The 24127-nt window shown below is 33.4% G+C and overlaps 1 protein-coding gene across 1 annotated transcript in view; it reads left to right on the forward strand.

The window, feature by feature from the left end:
* Positions 1-716: 716 nt before the first annotated feature.
* Positions 717-24127, forward strand: part of LOC136042318 (uncharacterized) — a 40819-nt gene continuing 17408 nt past the window's right edge. Inside the window, exons 1-3 of the mRNA XM_065727270.1 lie at positions 717-854; positions 4136-4268; positions 15967-16102. Of these exons, the coding sequence (XP_065583342.1) occupies positions 732-854; positions 4136-4268; positions 15967-16102 (392 nt within the window). The 5' untranslated portion in view covers positions 717-731. The remainder of the gene's footprint in view (positions 855-4135; positions 4269-15966; positions 16103-24127) is intronic.

The raw sequence follows: 24127 nt of genomic DNA on the forward strand, positions 1-24127 counted from the left end.
AGTGTCAATATTGTGATATTAAAATGGGTAAAATCGTCACAGTCCTGTCTTCAATTTGTTACCCTTTTCAAGATCCGGTTAAAAAGGACAGATGCTTGAACTTTAATAGTTTTTGCCCAGATCCATAAAATCGAGTGATTTTACTATTATTTCAGTGGAACTTTAAACCAGACATCTGGTAACACTGGCACATCCTTGAATTTTATACACTGAACTTGCGGAACAGGAATTGGATTTAATTTTTTCCTTTCAATGGTACTAGAGTTAAAATCACTAGTTAATGACGTAGACATGATACTCAACTCGTTGACGAACTACTTTTTTTGTTTTTTGGAACCATATTCTATCCTAAAATTTATTTAGGTGGTAAATTATTTTTTTCATTATTGCGGGTGCCCTTGTTTAGCTGTATTGAAATACTATGGTCATTTCTTTTTTCAACCATGCTATTTGCTTGTCATTTATAACGTGAATCTATTCTTTAATGTTTTAAATTTAGTTGCAGATTTGATCAAATCAATGTGTGAAATTACAGAAATGTTTTAGTAATGAAACCATTCAAGAAATTTGATTTCTGTATTTAAAAAAAGAACAACAAACTCGATGACCAAATTTTGCATTTGCTATATTTGCGGAACTATTTGCTTGGAACTTATTTGCGGAACTTTACTACCTCAGTTTTGCTCTCACTTTTTCATCATTTTAATTATCCTTCTTTTTTAGGTAGGAAAATGACGCCAAGAAATGTACATAACAACGACCCTGTTGTAAAGCCAGATTACGTATGCCCTTATGATCCGGTTCATGTTTTGTATGAAGACCGTATCCAGCGCCATCTCGTAAAGTGTGCAGAGGTAACCAATAACTTTTTATTTTCATTATTAATAAGATAAATTTATAATTTGTGACTTTATAGTAGACTTGCGGTGCTCATACATCTAATCCTCTAGAGGGGGGGGGACAAAAATTTACTTGGGAGGAAGCCATTTCAGCCTCCCCCCAGGACTGCACAAAATGTAAAACTTTTAGTCATTTGCTCTATTAAGGCTACTTTAACCTTTAGTTTAAGTTAAACTTTAAATAAGAAACACAAAAACTTTAGAAAAAAAATATGTAGAAGAATATATGAAATCACTAGGAAAATCATGAAAAATCCAATTTTTTTCTTTTGTATGGAGGGGGACAAAGACTGTAGAAGTGCATGTTTCTGTTAGAAATGCTACTTCTGTAGGATTTTTATTTACGTAGCATGTATTGTTTGTGCAATCACTTCGATTGGATAGTCAGCACGTGGTATGGCTGACTCATTGATCGAATGAATTAGCTTAACTCTCTGTTTTCTACAATGTTGAGTTTTTTGTGGACATCGACTAAAACGACGAAAGAAAATAAATTTCTTTCGTACGAGTTAAAAATTATATGCTTAGGGTTAAGAACAGTGCAATTTGAGTAAAAGAGTTTATGGTAATGAACAGCAAGTAAGGTGTGAAATAGATTCCTAATAAGTGAAACTCTAAGAATTGAAGCGTTGTTTCCAATATCTAGTCTACATTGTTGCGATTAGCTTTGTAAGGCGATTTCAACTATATACAATTCATCAAGCTTAAAATTGCCCATCAAAAGTTACAAGCCTGAAAATATTCATTCGATTTTAAAGAAAGAGAGAAAACCCCACAAGAGAGTAAGTGATTTTGACGAAAATTACACCCTCAAATTCAGCACATCGAAGGTCCCATTGTATCCATTTCAAGGGTAGAATTCAGTCGTAATCAATTTGTGTATATGGATGAAAAGGTACATAATATAAAGACTAAGATAATCATAGTCACAAATATTTTGTCACAAAGTATATTTTTATAAAGTTTAGGGCAAAATCTCAAAGGATGGCACTCCTGGCAGTGGTTCTTAGTCTTTCTAAGGGAAATATTCCTGTCCTATATATTAATTCATCCATTACCTATCACACATTAATCTAAGATTATGTTATTCTCTTGCTTATTCTGACAGCCTAAATAATAAACCCAGTTTGAATTCTTGAAACATTTGATATAGGTTACGATTCCTATAACGATCCCTTTTCTATTCGATTTAAGCGACTGAGGTCTCAAGAGGCGAATACTAAAGCCCTAAGCGATGCTGAATCGATGTGGTTGTAATAGATGAGGCATGATTATTGAGCATGAGTCATGATTTTTGAGATTGAGAGTAAACATCACAAGAGAGCAAGTAATCTTGACGGAAATGACACGCTCGAATTTACCACTTCAGAGTTCCATGGTTATAGCAGTTTCAAGTGTTTATGTTCAAAAATGTTGGATTTTTTAAGGATTATCAAAGCTGGGTGTCCTTTTTCCATAGAGGTCGTATCAAACCAGTGGTCCTAAAAACTTGAGAAATTGCATATTCTAGCAAAAATTTAAAGTTTTATTGTCTCCTTCAAGCAATCGAAAAAACTGCTACAGTAATGTTGCGTTTCCTGCGAAGTATGATTTTGTCCCAGAGAGGGTCTAGTTGCTGTAGACTGGAAATTAACAGGTTGTTAATCGATTCAAAAACATCCAAAAACAATATATAATTAGAAGGAGTAGTATCACGTGGTGGCAACTTCGTTCCTAAAAAGTCATGTCATTCCAACAATGTGTTAACATAAACATTTATTCTATAGCTTTATTGAACTAAGCTGATTAATTTGATGTTTCATAAAATTAGGTTCTATGTCTAGTTGCTATAGACTGGAAATTAACAAGTTTTTAATCGATTCAAAAATATCAAAAAACAATATATTAAGCTTCCTGGTTTTAGAAGCCAGTCGGTTTTAAACCCGAAACCCGATTCTAAAACCTGAAACATTTATTCTATAGCTTTATTGAACTAAGCTGATTCAGTTGATGTTTCATAAAATTATATGCAGTGATGTATAATCGTGCATCAGCTATTATGGAACAGGGGTTCTAGATTGTTGTGTGTGTTTATTGATGGGGGTCCTGATACCTCAAAAATTAGCATTTTACACTCAAATTTTTGAACTCATTGAGTCTTAAGGTAAACTATAAAAGGAGGTTTTGGGGAAGAAAGAGAGTTTACAAATGAATAAACCATGATATTCAAAATCTTTATATAGTATGGATAATTTCAAGCTTTGATTCAAGCTATAATCCTGACGCATGGAAATGAAGCTTTTCCTGGAAACGGTTTCCTGGAATAAACCATGATATTTAAAATCTTGTTAAAGCTGTTTATAGTATGGATAATTTCAAGCGTTGATTCAAGCTATAATCCTGACGCCTTGCGTCCCATCTCTGAAGCTTTTCATGGAAATGGGTACAATTGTCTCATATAGATAAAAATCTCGTTGGGCACATTATAAACGTAATTTTTGAGAAGGCACAGAAATAAAAATCAATTAACGTTGGCATATCCCGCTTTAATTACATTTTACTATTATTGCTAAGTGCCATGAGTTTTGCTCATTTAGTGTATTGCATAAATGAAAACTTGCACCAAAAGAGTAACTTATGTTTTCTTTGTGTTCCTGAATTCAATATGTAACTTTCATCAAATTCACACTCCAGTTCTTCCAAAAAAGCCTTAAGTTTGTTCCTTAGGACTGTATTTGGCACATACAAAAAGGAGGAAGCAGATTTGTCAAAGTGAAAAAAAAGCAGGCTTAGTCCATAAAAAATAGAAAAAAAAACACACAAAAAACACTGGTACCATATACAGAGTAACTAACCTTTTTGACGTAGCAACATCTTTTTTATTGTGGGGGGAGGGCAAGAGGGGATCCTTATCTTAGGGGTCAGGAGACTTGGAATATCCTTCAGGGGAAAGAAGTATTGGAACATTTCAGGTTTTTGTCAACGACCTTGTGTCTCTGGCTTGAGCCTCTTTATATTGTGTGTGTTGACACTTTTTGGGGTTTGTACAGAAGTTTAAATTGAAAGCTTGAATTTTGAACATGTGTGAAAAATACAAGCCTAAATGTGTTCAAGATATCTGAAAACTTATTTTACGAAATTATTTTATAATGGACACTGAACACCCAATGGAAAAAAAAGTAAAGGTGGCATGTGCCTAAAGCTGAAAAAAATTAGGATAAAAAGTTAGTGAACATGACTATAATTTTTTTTCTTAGAATCATCCAGAGTTGGCCGCAAAAATGACATCATGCAGGTTTAATCAAACGCATATTTTTTTAAAGACTGAGATGATATCACACGAAAATATGTGTCCGGGTAGGAAGATAGCATTAAATGCCAATCCTCCTGGTAAGTAATATGCAAATATCCTTAACTTGTGTAGAAACCTGGCGTTTATGTGTCTAGTATTTATAGTTATGTGTAGTTATGTGTCTAGTATTGTAGAAAACCTAAATTAGGCAGATTTTCAATTTATATGATCAACCCGAGACTTGTAAAAACTTGGATTTAATGCGTCCTTGGAGATCCTTTACTAATTATCGTAATTATTTGTAATTAACGTATTTGTACATTATATAAATGTAATTGTTTATAATAATTTTTTTATTTTAGATTATTTAGTCGTTTCGTTTGTTAACCACCCACAATTACGCTGACTTTCAATTGATGTGATTAATAATCCCCATCCTGAATGTTCAAAATTTAAATTTCATTCTGATGATTTGATTTTTAAGCAGAAACAGGGAAAGAAATAACCATTAATAAAACTATTAATATAGAAACTTATTAATATATATATATATATCATATATTTTGTATATATTATGCATATATATATATATATATATATATATATATATATATATATATATATATATATATTATATATATATATATATATATATATATATATTATATATAATTATATATTACATATTATATATATATATATATATATATAATTAATATATAATTAATAGAAACGTATAGTTTGGCTAATCGTACTGCAAAATATGCATTCTGATACAAATATTGCTCTGTATAGCTATCTTCCATATAACTAGTATTCATGTGTCAAGGGCTTATCCAGAATGTTTGTTTGGGCTAGGGGGGTGTACAACGAAAAATAAGAGAAACATCAAAATTTGTTTATATGTATTTTGTTACGCTTTCACGAGTCGGACCGTGTTTTTGGGGAGAGGGTGTCAAACTACGTAAACCCCCCTCTCCTCCCCTGGATATTGCCTTAGCATATGTCAATGTCTTTGAAGCAACATCTCCTAGATATAAAGTGGCAGTAGGCAATTTGATTGTATAAAATTTAGAGCTTTGAGCGTAGGAAGTTATACTTACTTGCATCAGCCAATTTATTATGTTTATTTGTGTGAGTTTCTAATTTTATTTCAACAAATCAGTGGAGCGAGGTTTGACTTGCGTAAAAATAAAAAAGAATTAAAACAATTATGTAATCCCAAAATGTTATAAATAACATTATTATAAATAACGCCACCCCAACACCTAGGTGGTGGGGCGCTTCGCGCCCCCCCCCCCCAAGCCCCCCCGCGCGCGTAAGTCGTTACGCGCTATATTAGTTACGCGCCATTGTAGTTGTGTCCCTATGTCCCACCTGTGAATAGAGATAGATATAAATATATGTTTTTAACTACGTAAAACATGCGAATATACAACATTCTTCGCTGTCCCATTGTCTGTGCATATAAATAGATTGTCAGGTTTACTGACTCTTGAACATGCAACATATAATTGTCCATGGGAAAAACAATCCGTATTCAGATCTATACCTTATTATTCTAATGATGTGTCCCTGTGTCCCGGTCGTCATTTATATTCCCTGTGTCCCGGTCGTCATTTGTGTCCCGGTGTCCCAGTTTGTAATTTCTCTTTGAGTGTCCCAGTCGTCATTTATATTCCCTGTGTCCCGGTGTCCCGGTCGTCAATTGTGTCCGGGTGTCCCGGTCTGTAATTTCTATTCGAACAATCCCTGTGTCCCGGTCGTCATTTATATATCCCGCCTGTGCCCCCGGCGTCCCTGTTGTAGTTGTGTCCCTGTGTTCCGGTCGTCATTTATATTCTCTGTGTTCCGGTCGTGATTTGTGTCTGGGTTTCCCAGTCTGTAATTTCTCTTTGAGGTTCCCGGTCGTCATTTATATTCCCTCTGTCTCGGTCGTCATTTGTGTCCCGGTCTGTAATTTCTCTTTGAGTGTTTTTTCTTTTTAGTTTTTTTTTTAGTTTTTTACCTTTTTTCTTTTTCCAGTTTTCTTTTTCTACTTTATTTTTCAGCGTCACTATGAAGTACATATCGACGAACCTTTGTTTTTTTAACTTAAATCTGGTAGGCATTGATGACCTTATCCAAATCAAAATCCCAAACCCAATCATCATCGCTATCATTTTCAGTTTTGATATGTTTTGACTCTCGCTGTCCAGGTGGATTTTCATCTAACTGCGCGGTTTTGCGTTCTTTAGCCGCAAGCCTGTTTTCTTGCTGTTCTTGTGATTCCCCGGCACGCTTTATTTTCTTACTTTCTCTATCAGCTGCAAGCCTGTTTTCTTGCTGTTCTTGTGATTCCTCGGAACGCTTTGTTTTCTTACTTTTTCAATCAGCAGCAAGTTTTTTGGCATAAACTCTTTGAGCAGCTTCCTCGGCTGTTGCCATTGTAGGTTCTTCAGTCATTTTACAGTTAAACATTTTTCCGTGAACAAATGTCTTAAATACCGTTAATGACGTCACCGTCATAGCAAAAATGACGACAACTAGCTTCAAGACGTCAGTCGACACAGAAACATGACGTCACCTGACACACAGACAGACAGACAACTTATTTTTATATATATATAGATATATATATATATATGTATATCATGAAAAGAGAAATCACCAATGCTACAGCACAAACACAAAAAAAAAAAAAAAAAAAAAAAAAAAAAAAGAGACAGAAGGAGAAAAGGAAGACTGTTTTCCTAAATTAGTGATTAATATAGACCAGCACTTGAATGAGGCCTTAACCCTACTCATCCATACAATCACATAGGTCAAACAGCATAGCCACACAGAATCAACCATAAAGAATAATCCATGGACAGGCAGTCATGTCGTCAATAAGTATAAGTCGTCATTTACCGAACAATAGAAAAAATAATATAGACAAATAATTCAGAGGCAACACCCAACATAAAGGCTCATCAGGAGAATACACTGGCCTATATAGGGTTTCGCCCCTCTAAATTCTCCACCCAGCACAGTGTTGTGGCTACCACAGAATATCCATGGCATCCCCGCGTCAGATATCACCCCCAAAATACATGCCTATGAAAAAAAAAACAGCAAATGTAAAACAACCAAGTAAAACCAAAACAAGCTTATCTTGTTAATATATCCCTCCCTTTAGCAACAATAGGTAAACTAAATATTATAAATTTTACCAAATCACAAATATTAACACATTGCAAAAAACCTGAATGAACTAAACAATTATAGAATTCATCTTTACCATGTGGCTAATTTTTTAAAAAAATCCGCTCAATTAGAAACTCAATTCAAAATAAATGGCGCTGTGACAACATTTCTCGAACCTCCGAAATTAGTTAAAAATTTCTTTAAGTATTTCTAGATAATTCAATGATATTTATTTAAAAGTTCGTTATAATGAAAACTAAATTTTTTAAATTGCCAAGTTAATTTATTTGCAGAAAAACCTCTTGATATCAATTTTTGGCTTAAGATTTTACATCTATTTTTAAAATCAATATAATTACTACTAATCCTTGCATAACGAAGTAACTGTGAGAAAAACGCTGAATATGTGATATTTGAGTGTATATTACTTTCAGGGAATGGGAAACTAATCACTTCAAAATCAAAATTATATGTTTTATTATACATTTTAAAACTTAATTTATTATTATCACAAATATTAATATTTAAATCTAAGAAATGAACTTCATGACCAGCGCCATGACTAGGCTCAAGAATAAGCTCTGATGGATATATATTTTTAGAAATATCAATGAAATCCTTACAATTTAAGACCAAAATATCATCTAAATATCTTTTTTTATTTGACAAAGCATGTTTTCAATTAATTGGATTATTCTTATCCATCATATATTTATATTCTAGTTGACTTAAAAACAAGTCAGCTATAAATGGGCTGGCATTCCCTCCCATGGGAATTCCCATAATTTGCTTTTACAAATCACCCCCAAATCTTATATAAGTATTGTATAAAACAAATTCCAATAACTCAAAAATCATATCCAAGCTGTAACATCTCAAGTTAACTGTAGTATTAAAGCAGTTTGTCCATATGGCTTTTTTATTATAACTGTCTATTTTTAAGAACCTTTTACTAGATAAGAGGAAAGATTTCTTTATAACAGTTTTTAAATTATCAAACACTAAATTAAGTGATAAATTAGTATACATTGTCGCAAAATCGAAAGACTCAATTCTTTTAGCTGAAACCATTGTTAAAGAATCTATCACCTGCAGTGAATTATTAACACTCCAATATGGATTAAAATTCGAAAATTTTTTAATACCAGAACAATAGGTTTTAAGTTTATTTACAATTTCCTTTAAAATTAAAGAGAGGTCAGTAGCAGCAATGCGGGTTGGACATTTAGCTGCTCCAGCAATAAACCGTGGTTTAGGGGGATTCTTATGAAATTTTACAGTCCAATATAGGAAAGGGAACTTTTTATCATTGTCATTTATTTTAATATTAAAGTTTTTAAAAAGTATTTCTTCAGTCTTTTCAATTAAATTCTCATCCTCTATATTTACCTTTTCATAAACATTAGTTGTGCATAACTCCCTTTTTAAGATATCACAATACAGCTTCTGACCAATTATGGCAAAATTATTATTAGCTTTATCCACTGGCACAATTACAAATTCATTCTTTAGATTAGCAATTGCTTGTTTAATCTTCGCATTATAAAATAATGATTTAGTGTTACTATTTTTTAAGTTAGAATATATTTTATTTCTTACTCTACTAATAATTAAATTCTTCCAACTTTGAAAACTCTCTTTATTTTTATTCTCTTTCTTACACCACTTATCAATAAATAAATCAAAATCATTTTCCAAGCCATCAAGAACACTCGATGGTTTCGGATGATGAGAAAGACGGAAATTAGCCCATATATATATATATATATATATATATATATATATATATATATATACTAGCTGTTGGGGTGGCGCTTCGCGCCACCCCAACACCTAGTTGGTGGGGGCGCTTCGCGCCCCCCCAAGCCCCCCCGCGCGCGTAAGTCGTGACGCGCCATAATAGTTACGCGCCATTGTAGTTGTGTCCCTATGTCCCACCTGTGAATATAGATATATATATATATATATATATATATATATATATATATATATATATATATATATATATATATATATATATATATATATATATATATATATATGGTTTTAACTACGTAAAACTTGCGAATATACAGCATTCTTTGCTGTCCCATTGTCTTTGCATATAAATAGATTGTCAGGTTTACCGACTCTTGAACATGCAACATATAATGGTCCATGGGAAAACAATCTGTATTCAGATCTATACCTCATGATTCTAATGATTGCCCTTGAGCTTTGTTGATGGTGATTGCTAATCGACCATTCCCTGTCCCGGTGTCCCGGTCGTCATTTACATCCCCCTGTTTCCCCCGGTGTCCCCGTTGTAGTTGTGTCCCTGTGTCCCGGTCGTCATTTATATTCCCTGTGTCCCGGTCGTCATTTGTATCCCGGTGTCCCGGTCTGTATATACATTCGTTTTTTAGTTTTGTTTTTCTCCTTTATTTTTTTCCTTTTTTTTTTCTTTTTTAGCTTATTTAGATTTTTAGATTTTTTAGTTTTTTTATTAGTTTTTAGTTTTTTTTTCTTTTTAGTTTTTTTGTCCCGGTCGTCATTTATATCCCCCTGTTTCCCCCGGTGTCCCCGTTGTAGTTGTGTCCCTGTGTCCCGGTCGTCATTTATATTCCCTGTGTCCCGGTCGTCATTTGTATCCCGGTGTACCGGTCTGTATATACATTCGTTTTTTAGTTTTGTTTTTCTCCTTTATTTTTTTTTCCTTTTTTTTTCTTTTTTAGTTTATTTAGATTTTTAGATTTTTTAGTTTTTTTTATTAGTTTTTAGTTTTTTTTTTTCTTTTTAGTTTTTTTGTAGTTTTTACCTTCTTTTTAGTTTTGTTAATTTTTTTTTTACTTGTGTCCTGGTCGTCATTTATACTCCCTGTGTCCCGGTGCTTTGTTGATTGCTAATCGAACATTCCTTTTGTCCTGGTCGCTTTCTCTTTGAGTGTCGTCATTTATTTTTTTCTTTTTTAGTTCTTTTAGCTTTTACCTTTTTTAGTTTTTTTTAGTTTTTTAGATGAAAATTTTTTTTAGTTTTTTCTTTTTTTTCTTTTTAGTTTTTTATTGGTTTTTACCTTTATGTTAGCTTATTTTTCAGTTTTTTTCCTTTTTTTTTAGTTTTTTTTTTATTTTTTATTTTTTTTTAGTTTTTTACTTTTTTTAGTTTTTTTAGTTTTTTTAGTTTTTTTAGTTTTTTTAGTTTTTTAGCTTTTTTACTTTTTTTTATTAGTTTTTAGTTTTTTTGTAGTTTTTGCCTTTTTTTAGTTTTTTCAGTTTTTTTTTAGTTTTTTATTGGTTTTTACCTTTATTTTAGCTTATTTTTCAGTTTTTTTCCTTTTTTTAGTTTTTTTTAGTTTTTAGTTTTTTTAGTTTTTTACCTTTTTTTAGTTTTTTTAGTTTTTTTAGTTTTTTAGCTTTTTTATTTTTTTATTAGTTTTTAGTTTTTTTTGTAGTTTTTGCCTTTTTTTTAGTTTTTTTAGTTTTTTAGCTTTTTTATTAGTTTTTAGTTTTTTTTGTAGTTTTTGCCTTTTTTTAGTTTTTTTAGTTTTTTAGCTTTTTTATTTTTTTTATTAGTTTTTAGTTTTTTTTGTAGTTTTTGCCTTTTTTTAGTTTTTTCAGTTTTGACGTCACCTGATCCAGTTTTTTCAGGTGACGTCACCTGATCCACGATCCACAGATCCACAGACAACTTATTTTTATATATATAGATAGTTTTTTTTTTTTACTTATGTCCTGGTCGTCATTTATACTCCCTGTGTCCCGGTGCTTTGTTGATTGCTAATCGAACATTCGTTTTGTCCTGGTCGCTTTCTCTTTGAGTTTCGTCATTTATTTTTTTCTTTTTTAGTTCTTTTAGTTTTTACCTTTTTTAGTTTTTTTTAGTTTTTTAGATGAAAATTTTTTTTAGTTTTTTCCTTTTTTTCTTTTTAGTTTTTTATTGGTTTTTACCTTTATTTTAGCTTATTTTTCAGTTTTTTCCTTTTTTTAGTTTTTTTTTATTTTTTATTTTTTTTAGTTTTTTACCTTTTTTTAGTTTTTTTAGTTTTTTTAGTTTTTTTAGCTTTTTTACTTTTTTTTATTAGTTTTTAGTTTTTTTTGTAGTTTTTTGCCTTTTTTTAGTTTTTTCAGTTTTTTTTTGAGTTTTTTATTGGTTTTTACCTTTATTTTAGCTTATTTTTCAGTTTTTTTCCTTTTTTTAGTTTTTTTTAGTTTTTAGTTTTTTTAGTTTTTTACCTTTTTTTAGTTTTTTTAGTTTTTTTAGTTTTTTAGCTTTTTTATTTTTTTTATTAATTTTTAGTTTTTTTTGTAGTTTTTGCCTTTTTTTAGTTTTTTTAGTTTTTTAGCTTTTTTATTAGTTTTTAGTTTTTTTTGTAGTTTTTGCCTTTTTTTATTATTTTTAGTTTTTTAGCTTTTTTATTTTTTTTATTAGTTTTTAGTTTTTTTTGTAGTTTTTGCCTTTTTTTAGTTTTTTCAGTTTTGACGTCACCTGATCCAGTTTTTTCAGGTGACGTCACCTGATCCACGATCCACAGATCCACAGACAACTTATTTTTATATATATAGATAGTTTTTTTTTTTTACTTATGTCCTGGTCGTCATTTATACTCCCTGTGTCCCGGTGCTTTGTTGATTGCTAATCGAACATTCGTTTTGTCCTGGTCGCTTTCTCTTTGAGTTTCGTCATTTATTTTTTTCTTTTTTAGTTCTTTTAGTTTTTACCTTTTTTAGTTTTTTTTAGTTTTTTAGATGAAAATTTTTTTTAGTTTTTTCCTTTTTTTCTTTTTAGTTTTTTATTGGTTTTTACCTTTATTTTAGCTTATTTTTCAGTTTTTTCCTTTTTTTAGTTTTTTTTTTATTTTTTATTTTTTTTAGTTTTTTACCTTTTTTTAGTTTTTTTTGTTTTTTTAGTTTTTTAGCTTTTTTACTTTTTTTTATTAGTTTTTAGTTTTTTTTTGTAGTTTTTGCCTTTTTTTAGTTTTTTCAGGTTTTTTTTTAGTTTTTTATTGGTTTTTACCTTTATTTTAGCTTATTTTTCAGTTTTTTCCTTTTTTGTAGTTTTTTTTAGTTTTTAGTTTTTTTAGTTTTTTACCTTTTTTTAGTTTTTTTAGTTTTTTTAGTTTTTTAGCTTTTTTATTTTTTTTATTAATTTTTAGTTTTTTTTGTAGTTTTTGCCTTTTTTTAGTTTTTTTAGTTTTTTAGCTTTTTTATTAGTTTTTAGTTTTTTTTGTAGTTTTTGCCTTTTTTTAGTTTTTTTAGTTTTTTAGCTTTTTTATTTTGTTTATTAGTTTTTAGTTTTTTTTGTAGTTTTTGCCTTTTTTTAGTTTTTTCAGTTTTGACGTCACCTGATCCAGTTTTTTCAGGTGACGTCACCTGATCCATCCACAGACAGACAGACAACTTATTTTTATATATATAGATATATATATATATCTATATATATATATATATATATATATATATATATATATATATATATATATATATATATATATATATATATGTATATATATATATATGTTTATATATATATATATATATATATATATATATATATATATATATATATATATATATATATATATATATATATATATATATATATATATATATATATATATATATATATATATATATATATATATATTTGTTTCTGTTCCCTAGAATAATGGAAGTTTTAATTAGAAACAAAAAGTGAAAGAGATTGTTTGCAATATTAAAAATAACATTTTCTGTTAGAAAGGTTTTTCTAAGAAAAGCAAGAGTGAAATTAAAGCAATAACCGGGAATATTTATAGTTATATATTAACTCCTACCAAGGCCTTATCCCAGGAGGTTCTTTTGTGTAAAATACCCCCATTCCCTGCGAACATGAATCCTAGACACGCCCTCGACTCATACTCAAAACAACCAGAAATTACTGTGGATGAGTAACTGAAACCTAAAATGAATAAAAATTATTGTAAATAAAAGTGGGGGCCTCGCCCTGCCTCAATCCTCCAGAGTCATTTAAGTTTTTTTTTGTGTGTGTTTCGAACAGTTTTCACTTCAACCATCGCAACAATAATCTTGGCGAAAGTTTAAAAATAAGAACTACCATGAAAAGAGTCGGGCTACCACGTCTCTGAAGGGTATTTTAGATATTGAAAGAAAAAAATTCTGAATAGTTGCATTCGTGACTTAGAATTTAATTATCTATTTTATAGGATGCTTTTTTTGTCAAAACCATTTGTTTTGATTATGTTTCATTCAAAAATATAGGAAATTGATGTCTAAATAAAATTTATGAAATGTACGATAAACAATTCACCAATTGAATTTCTGCACATTTCAGATATTTTTTAATGAAAAGATACTGCATATTCGACTAATGAAGATCGATTTATTTTTCAGAATGTAATGATATGTTAAAAAAAGGAGTTCCTGTCTGTTTAAACTTAAACCAGACTAAAGATTCTGTCTACTACAGGACCATGTACCCCTCTCCTTCCGAGATAATAGTCATACCATCACCTGTAATCTTGTAAACAGTGCCAGTGCAGTAGTTTGAATAGCCCTTAAAATCTAGTTTGAATTGTTATTTATTTGTTAATACTAATTTATGCATGCATACTAATCAGAAACTAATGAATATGCTAAATTTGGTTTTATCGATAATTTTGATCTTGATAATAATTTTAAGTTAGGTCTATCAGCAAAAGTCTGAAGCTATGGTTTATCTTGCGTTCAAACTGTTGTAAAATATTTAGATGTAAGGTATGTAGATGTGAGGAATATGTCACAATATAATGTTACACAATATGTGGTAATTCTTTGACTCATTTGATAAATTTGGCTCCTTTTGACCGTGGAAATTAGACCCAAAAATGACCACAAGTTTTGGCAGCCCTGACCAGTTTGCATCCCTGGCAATTTTTAATTAATTCAAGGTTTGTGCTGCAATAATGCCAACAATCGTTGTCAAACAATGCCCAACCGATAAGTTAATAATTTTATCATTTTTATTTTCTAATACTTTCAAATTTGAAATACGGTCGCTATTTAGATGTGAGGAATATTATAATGTTATACAATCTGTGGCAATTATTTGACTCATTTGATAAATTTGACTCATTTTGACCGTGGAAGCATACCCAAAAATGACAAGTTTTGATCCTAGACATGATCAGACAAAGTTGAAGAGAGGCATTAGAAAATTTATGTGAGTAGGCCTATCCATCAGTATTTTGAGCATACCAGCTTATATTTTAACAGAGATCAGACGGCTGTTCTAGCGTTTAACTATGCAGGAAGCAGATGTTGAGTAAGTATATCTGGCATTTAAGTTCCTTTTGCTAGCAGTCTTACTTGCCTGGGTATGTCTGTTGAAGTGAATCTGAAAGAAGTTGCAAACCTGGCAATGAAAAATTTGTCTTGTAAGGTCCGGGCTGCATATGCGACCCTGGCTTCAAACGGTTCAAATCTAAGTTTAGCACCCTAATTTGAGTTTAGAATAGCCTATTAGTTGCTCACCAGCTCACTCTCGTTCCTCTCTGGTCTATTTTTAATTGTGGTCAGAGAAAGTAAGTTCACAGTCTTTATTCAAACTTGCAGTTTTTGATTGAACTCCCAACTTATACATGCACCCCCGTCCTGCAGCGTTATAATGATTTCTCTACTGAATACTTGGTAAAGTGTATTTTTCTTTTTGTTGTTTCTTGTTTTTCTCCGTCTTTTTTTGGTATCCCTCCTTTTGTTATTGTTTATAAATAAAATCAATGTATTTCTTTTCTTTTCTCTTTTTTTCTATTTCTCCACTCTGTGTTTAACTTTTGGGAACTCTTGTAGTCCATAATTAAAAATAAATGGTTGACTATTGAAGTCAAGATTTATGCAAACATCTGAACCATTTAATATTAATGGGAAGATAGAAAATATAAGATATTATAAAAATTGTGTTTAATTAACCGTTTGGAGGCATAGGGGCCCACAGACTCCCATACTGCTCAAGGATTGAAGCACTGTCATTGATTCTCATTGTCATAATTGAATGTCTAAATGTTCCCTACTTTTACTCTCTTCTTGAGCAAATCGTTCATCTTCAAACTTATAATTGTTCTAATGCTGTTAATGCAAAGACTGTTACAGAAAAAATTGAGGAAGCAAAAAAGGTGATGAGGTAAAAAAAAATGTCTGATGAAAATCTATGAGATGTTAAAAACAAACATTAATTAATGCTAGGATGCATTTAGGAATGTATATCTTTTTTTCAAATTTGTAGATATTTTTTTTTCAAAGAGATAACCTAACCTAACACAAGTCCCAACAATTGCATAAAGATGTATAATAAGCAAACTATTTTGAAGCAAAACTGTCAATCTTTTTCTTATACTGAATATAATCACTTGATAAAGCTTTGAAAGAAGATGGACAGGAACCAAAAATTCATATATTCATTGAAAAAAATTACTTAGACAGAGAATACCTATTTTCAGAAGATGAAAAAAGATGCAAGCATTTTTAAGACGCCAAATAAATTAAATAAAAATAAATCAAGTGGAAAACAAAAATTTCAATTACCTCTATTTTTTATCTCGATGTTGTTTAGGAAATTATTTTCAGTGTCATTTTTTGGTGCCTGTAAACTTTTTTATGTTTTATTTGCATTATTTAGCCGAGGAATATGCTATGGTGAGGAACATCGCCAAACCTCTGGGTACAGTTCTTCAATGTGAAGAAAACTGGGACGATGAAGTAAACGAAACTCCGTTTGATCCCAGCAAGAATCTGTCAAAATTGCAGATTGCGCCGTAAGTTTCTTTTTTCTTATGGCACCTGGTAATTTCCAAGTCACATATAGCGATCGCAATTTCTTTCGGTCTGTCGGTATTGGTTTTGCTAGTTCGGGCACTTCCAGATAAGCTAGGATGATGAAAGTTGGCAGGTGTATCGGGGACAAGACCAAATTGAATTATAAATAGTCGCTTCCTTGATACGACCATCTGGGGGGAGTGGGTGGACGGTTAATTCGGAAAAAGAGGTATTTTTAACTTATGAACGGATTATTGGATCTCAGTGAAATTTGATATTAAGAAGGACCCCGTGTCTCAGAGCCCTTATTTGAAATTCTGACCGGATCCTTTGACATTGGGGGGAGTTGGAGGGGGAAACCGGAAATCTTGAAAACGTTTGGAGTAAAGAAATCGGGATGAAACTTGGTGGGACAAACGTTACAATACTGAAGAAGAAGATTCTACAGGAACATTGTATTTGCAAGTTTATCTTTGTGACAATTGCCTATAAACAAAGAACAGCAAAATCGATAACTCTAGTACTGACAATAATTTTAGGTTCTGACCTCGTCACAAGTGCCATATGAGCTGCTTTTAGCTCTTGCTATTTTTTTGGTGGGGGGGAGGGAGTATGATTGAAACATCTTATTTTTCCTTTTTCTACCATAGCCCATATGTGTTTAAAGCACTTTATATCTATCTACCATGTGTGACACTGTGTAATTATGTGAGTTAGTTTTTATGGTATCATGTGCTTTATTATGTCTGTATTTAGATTTGCTATTGTTATATTTTTTCATTGTTACTGTTATGTACCATGTTTTGTTTTGTGCGCATATTTTGTGTTATTTTCTTTTTTTTGCCAATGCTTAAAGTGCTTAAATGCTTAAGCTTATGCAATGCAATGCTTAAAGCTCAGCTTAAAGTGACTTTTGTTGTAACAAACATCTATTTATCAGTAAACATTGTGAAAATCTCAATGCACTTTTTGGAGATTTCTAAGTTTTTTTTTTACTATCATTCCTAAAAAGTAATTTATGGCTTCTTGTTTTTCGTGTATCCGAGTATTTGCCGCTCCCCTTGGAAAACAGAAAATTCTAGATACATCTTTTTGACAACCTGGATGGCCGTAGTTAGCTCAAAACTCTCTGAAAGTTCAAACACCCCTCGAAAAGTGTTAAGGTCGTTCCTTAGATATTGAATATCCGCTCTTATGGAAACCAGGATGCACATTTTTGTTTTGATTCAGTTCAATATTCACTAAAAGATTCAGCTTACGTGTTCTTAAGATGTTACAAATACGGCTTTTCTACAACCTGGATGTACATAATGCTATTTCATTTAATTCAACATCCCTCTTACTCTAGAGTAAGGACGAATAATGGACAGTCCCTGGAAGGTTCAACATAAAACCCGTAGTATAGCTTTTTCGTTTTTGAGATATTGGTGCTAGCCCTTGCGACAACCAGGGTGCAAATAATGCGGTTTTGTTTAGTTAAACATCCCTTTCAACGTTTCCAGAAAATTTCCACGTAATAACCTTTACGCTGAAAAAAAAAGATACGCCTTTTTTGTAACCAGGATACAAATAGTTGTTTCGATTTAGTTCAAACCCTACCCTCAACAATCACTGAAGGTTCCAAGTTAGCAAAACGAAAAAAAAAATGTAAAGAAGAGAAAACGAGGATAGTAGCAGCCAGCGAAAAATAGAAGAAAACTATGCAAATGTTTCGGTCGAGACTTCCGCTCGACCGTATGAAGTGCAGAATAAAAAGAGTCCACAGTAAAATATAAAAAAAACTTAAAACAAACATTAAGCTTAAAAGAAGACCCTTTCCAGGTATGTTCAAAGGGTAACTGAATAAAAAGAAACTGATAGTGAATGGCTATTCAATTCATTTCATATGAAGCTTTTTGATCCTACTAGGTTGTGAAATATGACTTTTTCGATATATATAAATACGATCGGAATTAATAAGCTCATTATAAATAGGTCTTAGATAAGTTTATCCAGTATCTCTATTAAGGGTGACCTTTTGATGGATATGGTTTTCGATTTCAACTGGCTCCATGAACAGTTGCATTAGGCATTTAACGGGGCAATAATGGAGGTAATCTAAAACAAAATGGGATGGTATAGGTAGTCATAGACGTGTTGAGCTAATTGTTGGTGGGTTCTTCCAATATAAAAACAACCGCCAAAACATGGGATTATGAGGCTGGTTTTATCCTTGCCGTACTCGAAAAGGTCCTGTATATTGTTTGAATTTTAGAAGTTATATATATATATATATATATATATATATATATATATATATATATATATATATATATAAATAAGTTGTCTGTGTGTGTCAAGTGACGTCATGTTTGTGTGTCGACTGACGTCATGTTTGTCGACTGACGTCCTTATAAGGATTGAGCTGTATGCGTCATGAAGTTGTTTGTCGACTGACGTCATGTTTGTCAACTGATGAAATTACATACAGGGACACCGGGACACAAATGACGACCGGGACAAAGGGAATATAAATGACGACCGGGAACCTCAAATAGAAATTGCAGACTGGGACACCCGGACACAAATCAGGACCGGGACACAGGGAATATAAATGACGACCGGGACTTAGGGACACAACTACAACGGGGACGCCGGGGGCACAGGTGGGATATATAAATGACGACCGGGACACAGGGATTGTTCGAATAGAAATCACAGACCGGGACACAAATGACGACCGGGACAAAGGGAATATAAATTACGACCGGGACACTCAAAGAGAAATAACAAATTGGGATAACCGGACACAAATGACGACCGGGACACAAGGAATATAAATGACGACCGGGACACAGGGACACATCATTAGAATAATGAGGTATAGATCTGAATACGGATTGTTTTTCCCATGGACAATTATATGTTGCATGTTCAAGAGTCAGTAAACCTGACAATCTATTTATATGCACAGACAATGGGACAGTGAAGAATCTTGCATATTCGCATGTTTTACGTAGTTAAAAACATATATATATCTATATATATAAAAATAAGTTGTCTGTCTGTCTGTGGATCAGGTGACGTCATGTTTCTGTGTCGACTGACGTCATGAAATTAGTTGTCGTCATTTTTGCTATGACGGTGACGTCATTAACGGTATTTAAGAATTTGTTCACGGAAAAATGTTTAATTGTAAAATGACTGAAGAACCTACAATGGCAACAGCCAAGGAAGCTGCTCAAAGAGTTTATGCCAAAAAACTTGCTGCTGATAGAGAAAGTAAGAAAAGAAAGCGTTCCGAGGAATCACAAGAACAGCAAGAAAACAGGCTTGCGGCTAAAGAACGCAAAACCGCGCAGTTAGATGAAAATCCACCTGGACAGCGAGAGTCAAAACATATCAAAACTGAAAATGATAGCGATGATGATTGGGTATGGGATTTTGACTTGGATAAGGTCATCAATGCCTACCAGATTTAAGTTAAAAAAACAAAGGTTCGTCGATAAGTGCTTCATAGTGACGCTGAAAAATAAAGAAGAAAAAGAAAACTGAAAAAAGAAAAAAGGTAAAAAACTAAAAATAAACTAAAAAGAAAAAACACTCAAAGAGAAATTTCAGACCGGGACACAAATGACGACCGAGACAGAGGGAATATAAGTGACGACCGGGAATCTCAAAGAGAAATTACAGACTGGGACACCCGGACACAAATCACGACCGGGACACAGGGAATATAAATGACGACCGGGACACAGGGACACAACTACAACGGGGACGCCGGGGGCACAGGCGGGATATATAAATGACGACCGGGACACAGGGAATATAAATTACGACCGGGACACAGGGACGTTGTATATTCGCATGTTTTACGTAGTTAAAAACATATATTTATATATATCTATTCACAGGTGGGACACAGGGACACAACTACAATGGCGCGTAACTAATATGGCGCGTAACGACTTACGCGCGCGGGGGGGCTTGGGGGGGCGCGAAGCGCCCCACCAACTAGGTGTTGGGGTGGCGCGAAGCGCCACCCCAACAGCTAGTATATATATATATATATATATATATCTATTAACAGGTGGGACACAGGGACACAACTACAATGGCGCGTAACTAATATGTTGCGTAACGACTTACGCACGCAGGGGGCCTGGGGGGCGCGAAGTGCCCCACCAACCAGGTGTTGGGGGTGTCGACTGACGTCATGAAGTTAGTTGTCGTTATGTTTTTTATGACGATGACGTCATTTAAGGTAGTCAGTTGTCGTCATGTTTGTTATGACGATGACGTCATTAAAGGTATTTAAGACATTCGTTCACGGAAAAATCTATTAATGTTTAACTGTAAAATGACTGATGAACCTACAATGGCAACAGCCGAGGAAGCTGCTCAAAGAGTCTATGCCAAAAAACTTGCTGCTGATAGAGAAAGTAAGAAAAGAAAGCTTGCCGAGAAAGAGGGAACTACCAGAGCAACGCGAAACCAGACTTGCTGCTAAAAGAGAAAGTGAAAAAGAAGGTGTGCCGAGGAACTACCAGAGCAACGCGAGACCAGACTTGCTGCTAAAAGAGAAAGTAAAAAAAGAAGGCGTGCCGAGGAACTACCAGAGCAACCTGAAACCAGACTTGCTGCTAAAAGAGAAAGTGAAAAAAGAAGGCGTTCCGATGAATCACAAGAACAGCAAGAAAACAGGCTTGCTGCTGATAGAGAAAGTAAGAAAAAAAAGCGTGCCGAGAAATCACAAGAGCAACCTGAAAATTATCGCCTGGCATTCAGGTAGAGACCAGTCGATGATTATAGCTTGAGTAGATGTGTTCAAATCGGGACTATGTCTAAAATTTGTCCCTATTGCAAGGCCTTGAAATTCAATGGTGAAACAATGAGAATGTGTTGCGCCTCAGGAAAAGTTAAACCTCTTCTATTGGCTGCACCACCAGAGCCATTGAACACTTTGCTTACTGGAACTACGTCAGAATCTAAGCGTTTTTATCACAGATCAGAAAATATAACTCATGTTTCCAAATGACCTCGTTTGGTGCCCAAATCGAAAATCCAGATCAATTTATGCATACTTTCAAAGTAAAAAGGCAAATTCATCATAGAGCAGGGTCCCTTCTACCATTCTCAGGCAAGAATCATAAATTTTTAAAATTGTACTTCATCAGTGATATAAATTCTGAATTGAATGCACGTTGCGAAATTTCTCCAATCGTTGAAAGGACAATCGTTTCCCAATTGCAACATCTTTTCCACGAAAATAATAATTTAGTGCGTCTGTTCAAAACAGCCATCGATTTGATGCCTACTGATACGCATAAAATTGTTATTTCCGCTGGCAAAACGCCTCCTGGCCAACATGTGCGTAGATACAATATTCCAACTATCGACGAAGTGGCAATCGTTATGGTCGGTGATCAGTTTTTACCTCGAGATATTATTTTTCACAAGTGAAACGCTCAGTTGGTAAGAATTGCTGAAATTCATCGATGCTACGATGCCCTACAATATCCTATAATTTTTTGGGATGGAGCCGACGGCTATCACTTTAATATTAAATTGATGAATCCAGCCACTAACAAAGAAATGAATAAGAAATGCAGTGCAATGCATTATTATTCCTATAGACTAATTATTCGGCAGGATGAAGACAATTTTATTTTAAAATGCCGTCAATTGTTTCACCAATATGTCGTTGATATGTATGCAAAAATTGAATCTGAACGTTTGCTACATATCCGCCTGAATCAGACCAAGCTCCGCTCTGAACAATACATTTATTTGCGAGATGCAGTTGTAAATGACGGTAATACCACAAACGTTGGAAGATTAACGATTTTACTATCGTCATATGCTGGCAGTCCCCGTCATATGCATGAATATGCTCAAGATGCTATTGTGTATGTTCGTCTCTATGGTCGTCCAGATTTATTTATTACATTTACATGTAATCAATCTTGGGACGAGATACAGCAGCCTTTACTTCAAGGACAATCGGCGGTTCATAGACATGACATTACGGCCCGTGTTTTCCGGCAAAAGTTGAAATCACTGATAAACTACATAGTAAAACTTGAAGTGTTTGGGTCTGTGCGATGCTGGATGTACTCAGTGGAATGGCAAAAACTAGGTTTGCCACACGCACATATACTAATCTGGCTACATAATAAAATTACTTCTAACGAAATTGATGATATGATTTCCGCTGAAATACCTGATGAAAATGTCGATAAGGGGTTATATGATATTGTTGTAAAAAATATGATACATGGACCTTGCGGTGCACTGAACAAAAAAATTCACCATGCATGGCCAAAGGAAGGTGCACAAAGCAATATCCTCGACTTTTAGTATCCAACACGATTACTGGCAATGATGGTTACCCACAATATAGAAGAATATCTACTAAAGATTGCGGTAAAACAGCAATACTAAAGAAGCGTAACGGTACCACCATCGAAGTAGATAACCAGTGGGTTGTTCCATATTCCCCATTATTATCAAAAACATTTAATGCACACATAAACGTTGAATACTGTAACTCCGTAAAGGCAATCAAATACATATGTAAATACGTCAACAAAGGCAGTGACATGGCAGTTGTGGCTTGCAGTCCGAAATCAAAGATATCGACGAAATCGTACAATATCAGGCTTGAAGATACATAAGCACTAATGAAGCTGTTTGGCGAATTCTTTCATTTCCGATACATGAACGTAGTCCAGCTGTTGTTCACTTAGGGGTACATTTATAGAATGGTCAACGGGTTTATTTCTCGAAAAACCAACGTGCAACAAAGAGCCCTGAATCAACCGGATACAAAGTTAACTGCTTTCTTTTCGCTATGCAAAAATGATTCTTTTGCAAAAAAACTGCTGTATACTGAAGTTCCTTCGTATTACACGTGGAATACTAAAAATAAAGTATTTGAATGTCGAAAACAGGGTAAGTCAGTCGATGGCCAACCTACCATCTTCAAAGATACCACGATAGGAAGACTCTACACCGTTTACCCCAATCAACATGAATGCTTCTTTCTCCGCCTGCTTTTGGTGAATGTACCCGGTCCGACGTCCTTTGAGTGTTTGAGAACTGTAAACGGTACTATACATGACACTTACCGTGGTGCATGCCAAGCTCTGAATTTATTGGAGAATGACCAAGACTGGGATAACTGCATCAATGACGCGTGCAAAACCTCAACTCCAAGTCAAATTCTTGCATTGTTTGGCATCATACTAACAACTTGCTCTCCATCAGCTCCTACAGAGTTATGGGAAAAAAAATAAATCAAAAATGTCCGATGATATACTCCATCGAAAATGGTTAGAGACGTCAGATATGACTTTTGATTTCACATCAGAAATTTATAACTACACTTTAGTTATTATAGAAGATTTGTGCGTATGTATGGTAAACAAACCTCTTCAGGATTTGGGAATGCCTTCACCTAATCGTACCGCTGCTGTTTCGACATGTGTAGAATTGGATCATGAACGAAGTTACAGTACGAGTGATCTATTGTCGTATGTACAAAATAACATTTCCAAGTTAACGTCGGAACAAAAAGAAATTTATGATACGATAATGCACTGTGTCGATAACAACGTTGGAGAAATTTTCTTTTTGGATGCGCCAGGAGGTACTGGTAAAACGTTTGTGATAAAACTGATTCTGGCATCAATTCGATCAAAAATGATATAGCGTTGGCAATTGTGTCGTCCGGAATAGCCGCAACGTTGCTGCCTCGTGGAAGAACTGCTCATTCCGCTTTGAAATTGCCTCTGAATTTTCATTCTACAGAAACTCCCACGTGCAATATTTCCAAATCATCTGGGATGGGTAAAGTATTGCAGCAATGCAAGCTTATTGTTTGGGACGAGTGCACAATGGCACACAAAAAAATCGCTCGAGGCTCTGGATCAATGTTTGAAAGATTTGCGAGGGAATTCGAAACCCTTTGGCAGCACATTAATGTTGCTTGCGGGAGATTTCAGGCAAATATTACCTATAATACCTAGATCAACCCCTGCAGA

The sequence above is a fragment of the Artemia franciscana genome, unplaced genomic scaffold, assembly GCF_032884065.1.
Source record: "Artemia franciscana unplaced genomic scaffold, ASM3288406v1 Scaffold_1091, whole genome shotgun sequence".
Taxonomy (NCBI): domain Eukaryota; kingdom Metazoa; phylum Arthropoda; class Branchiopoda; order Anostraca; family Artemiidae; genus Artemia; species Artemia franciscana.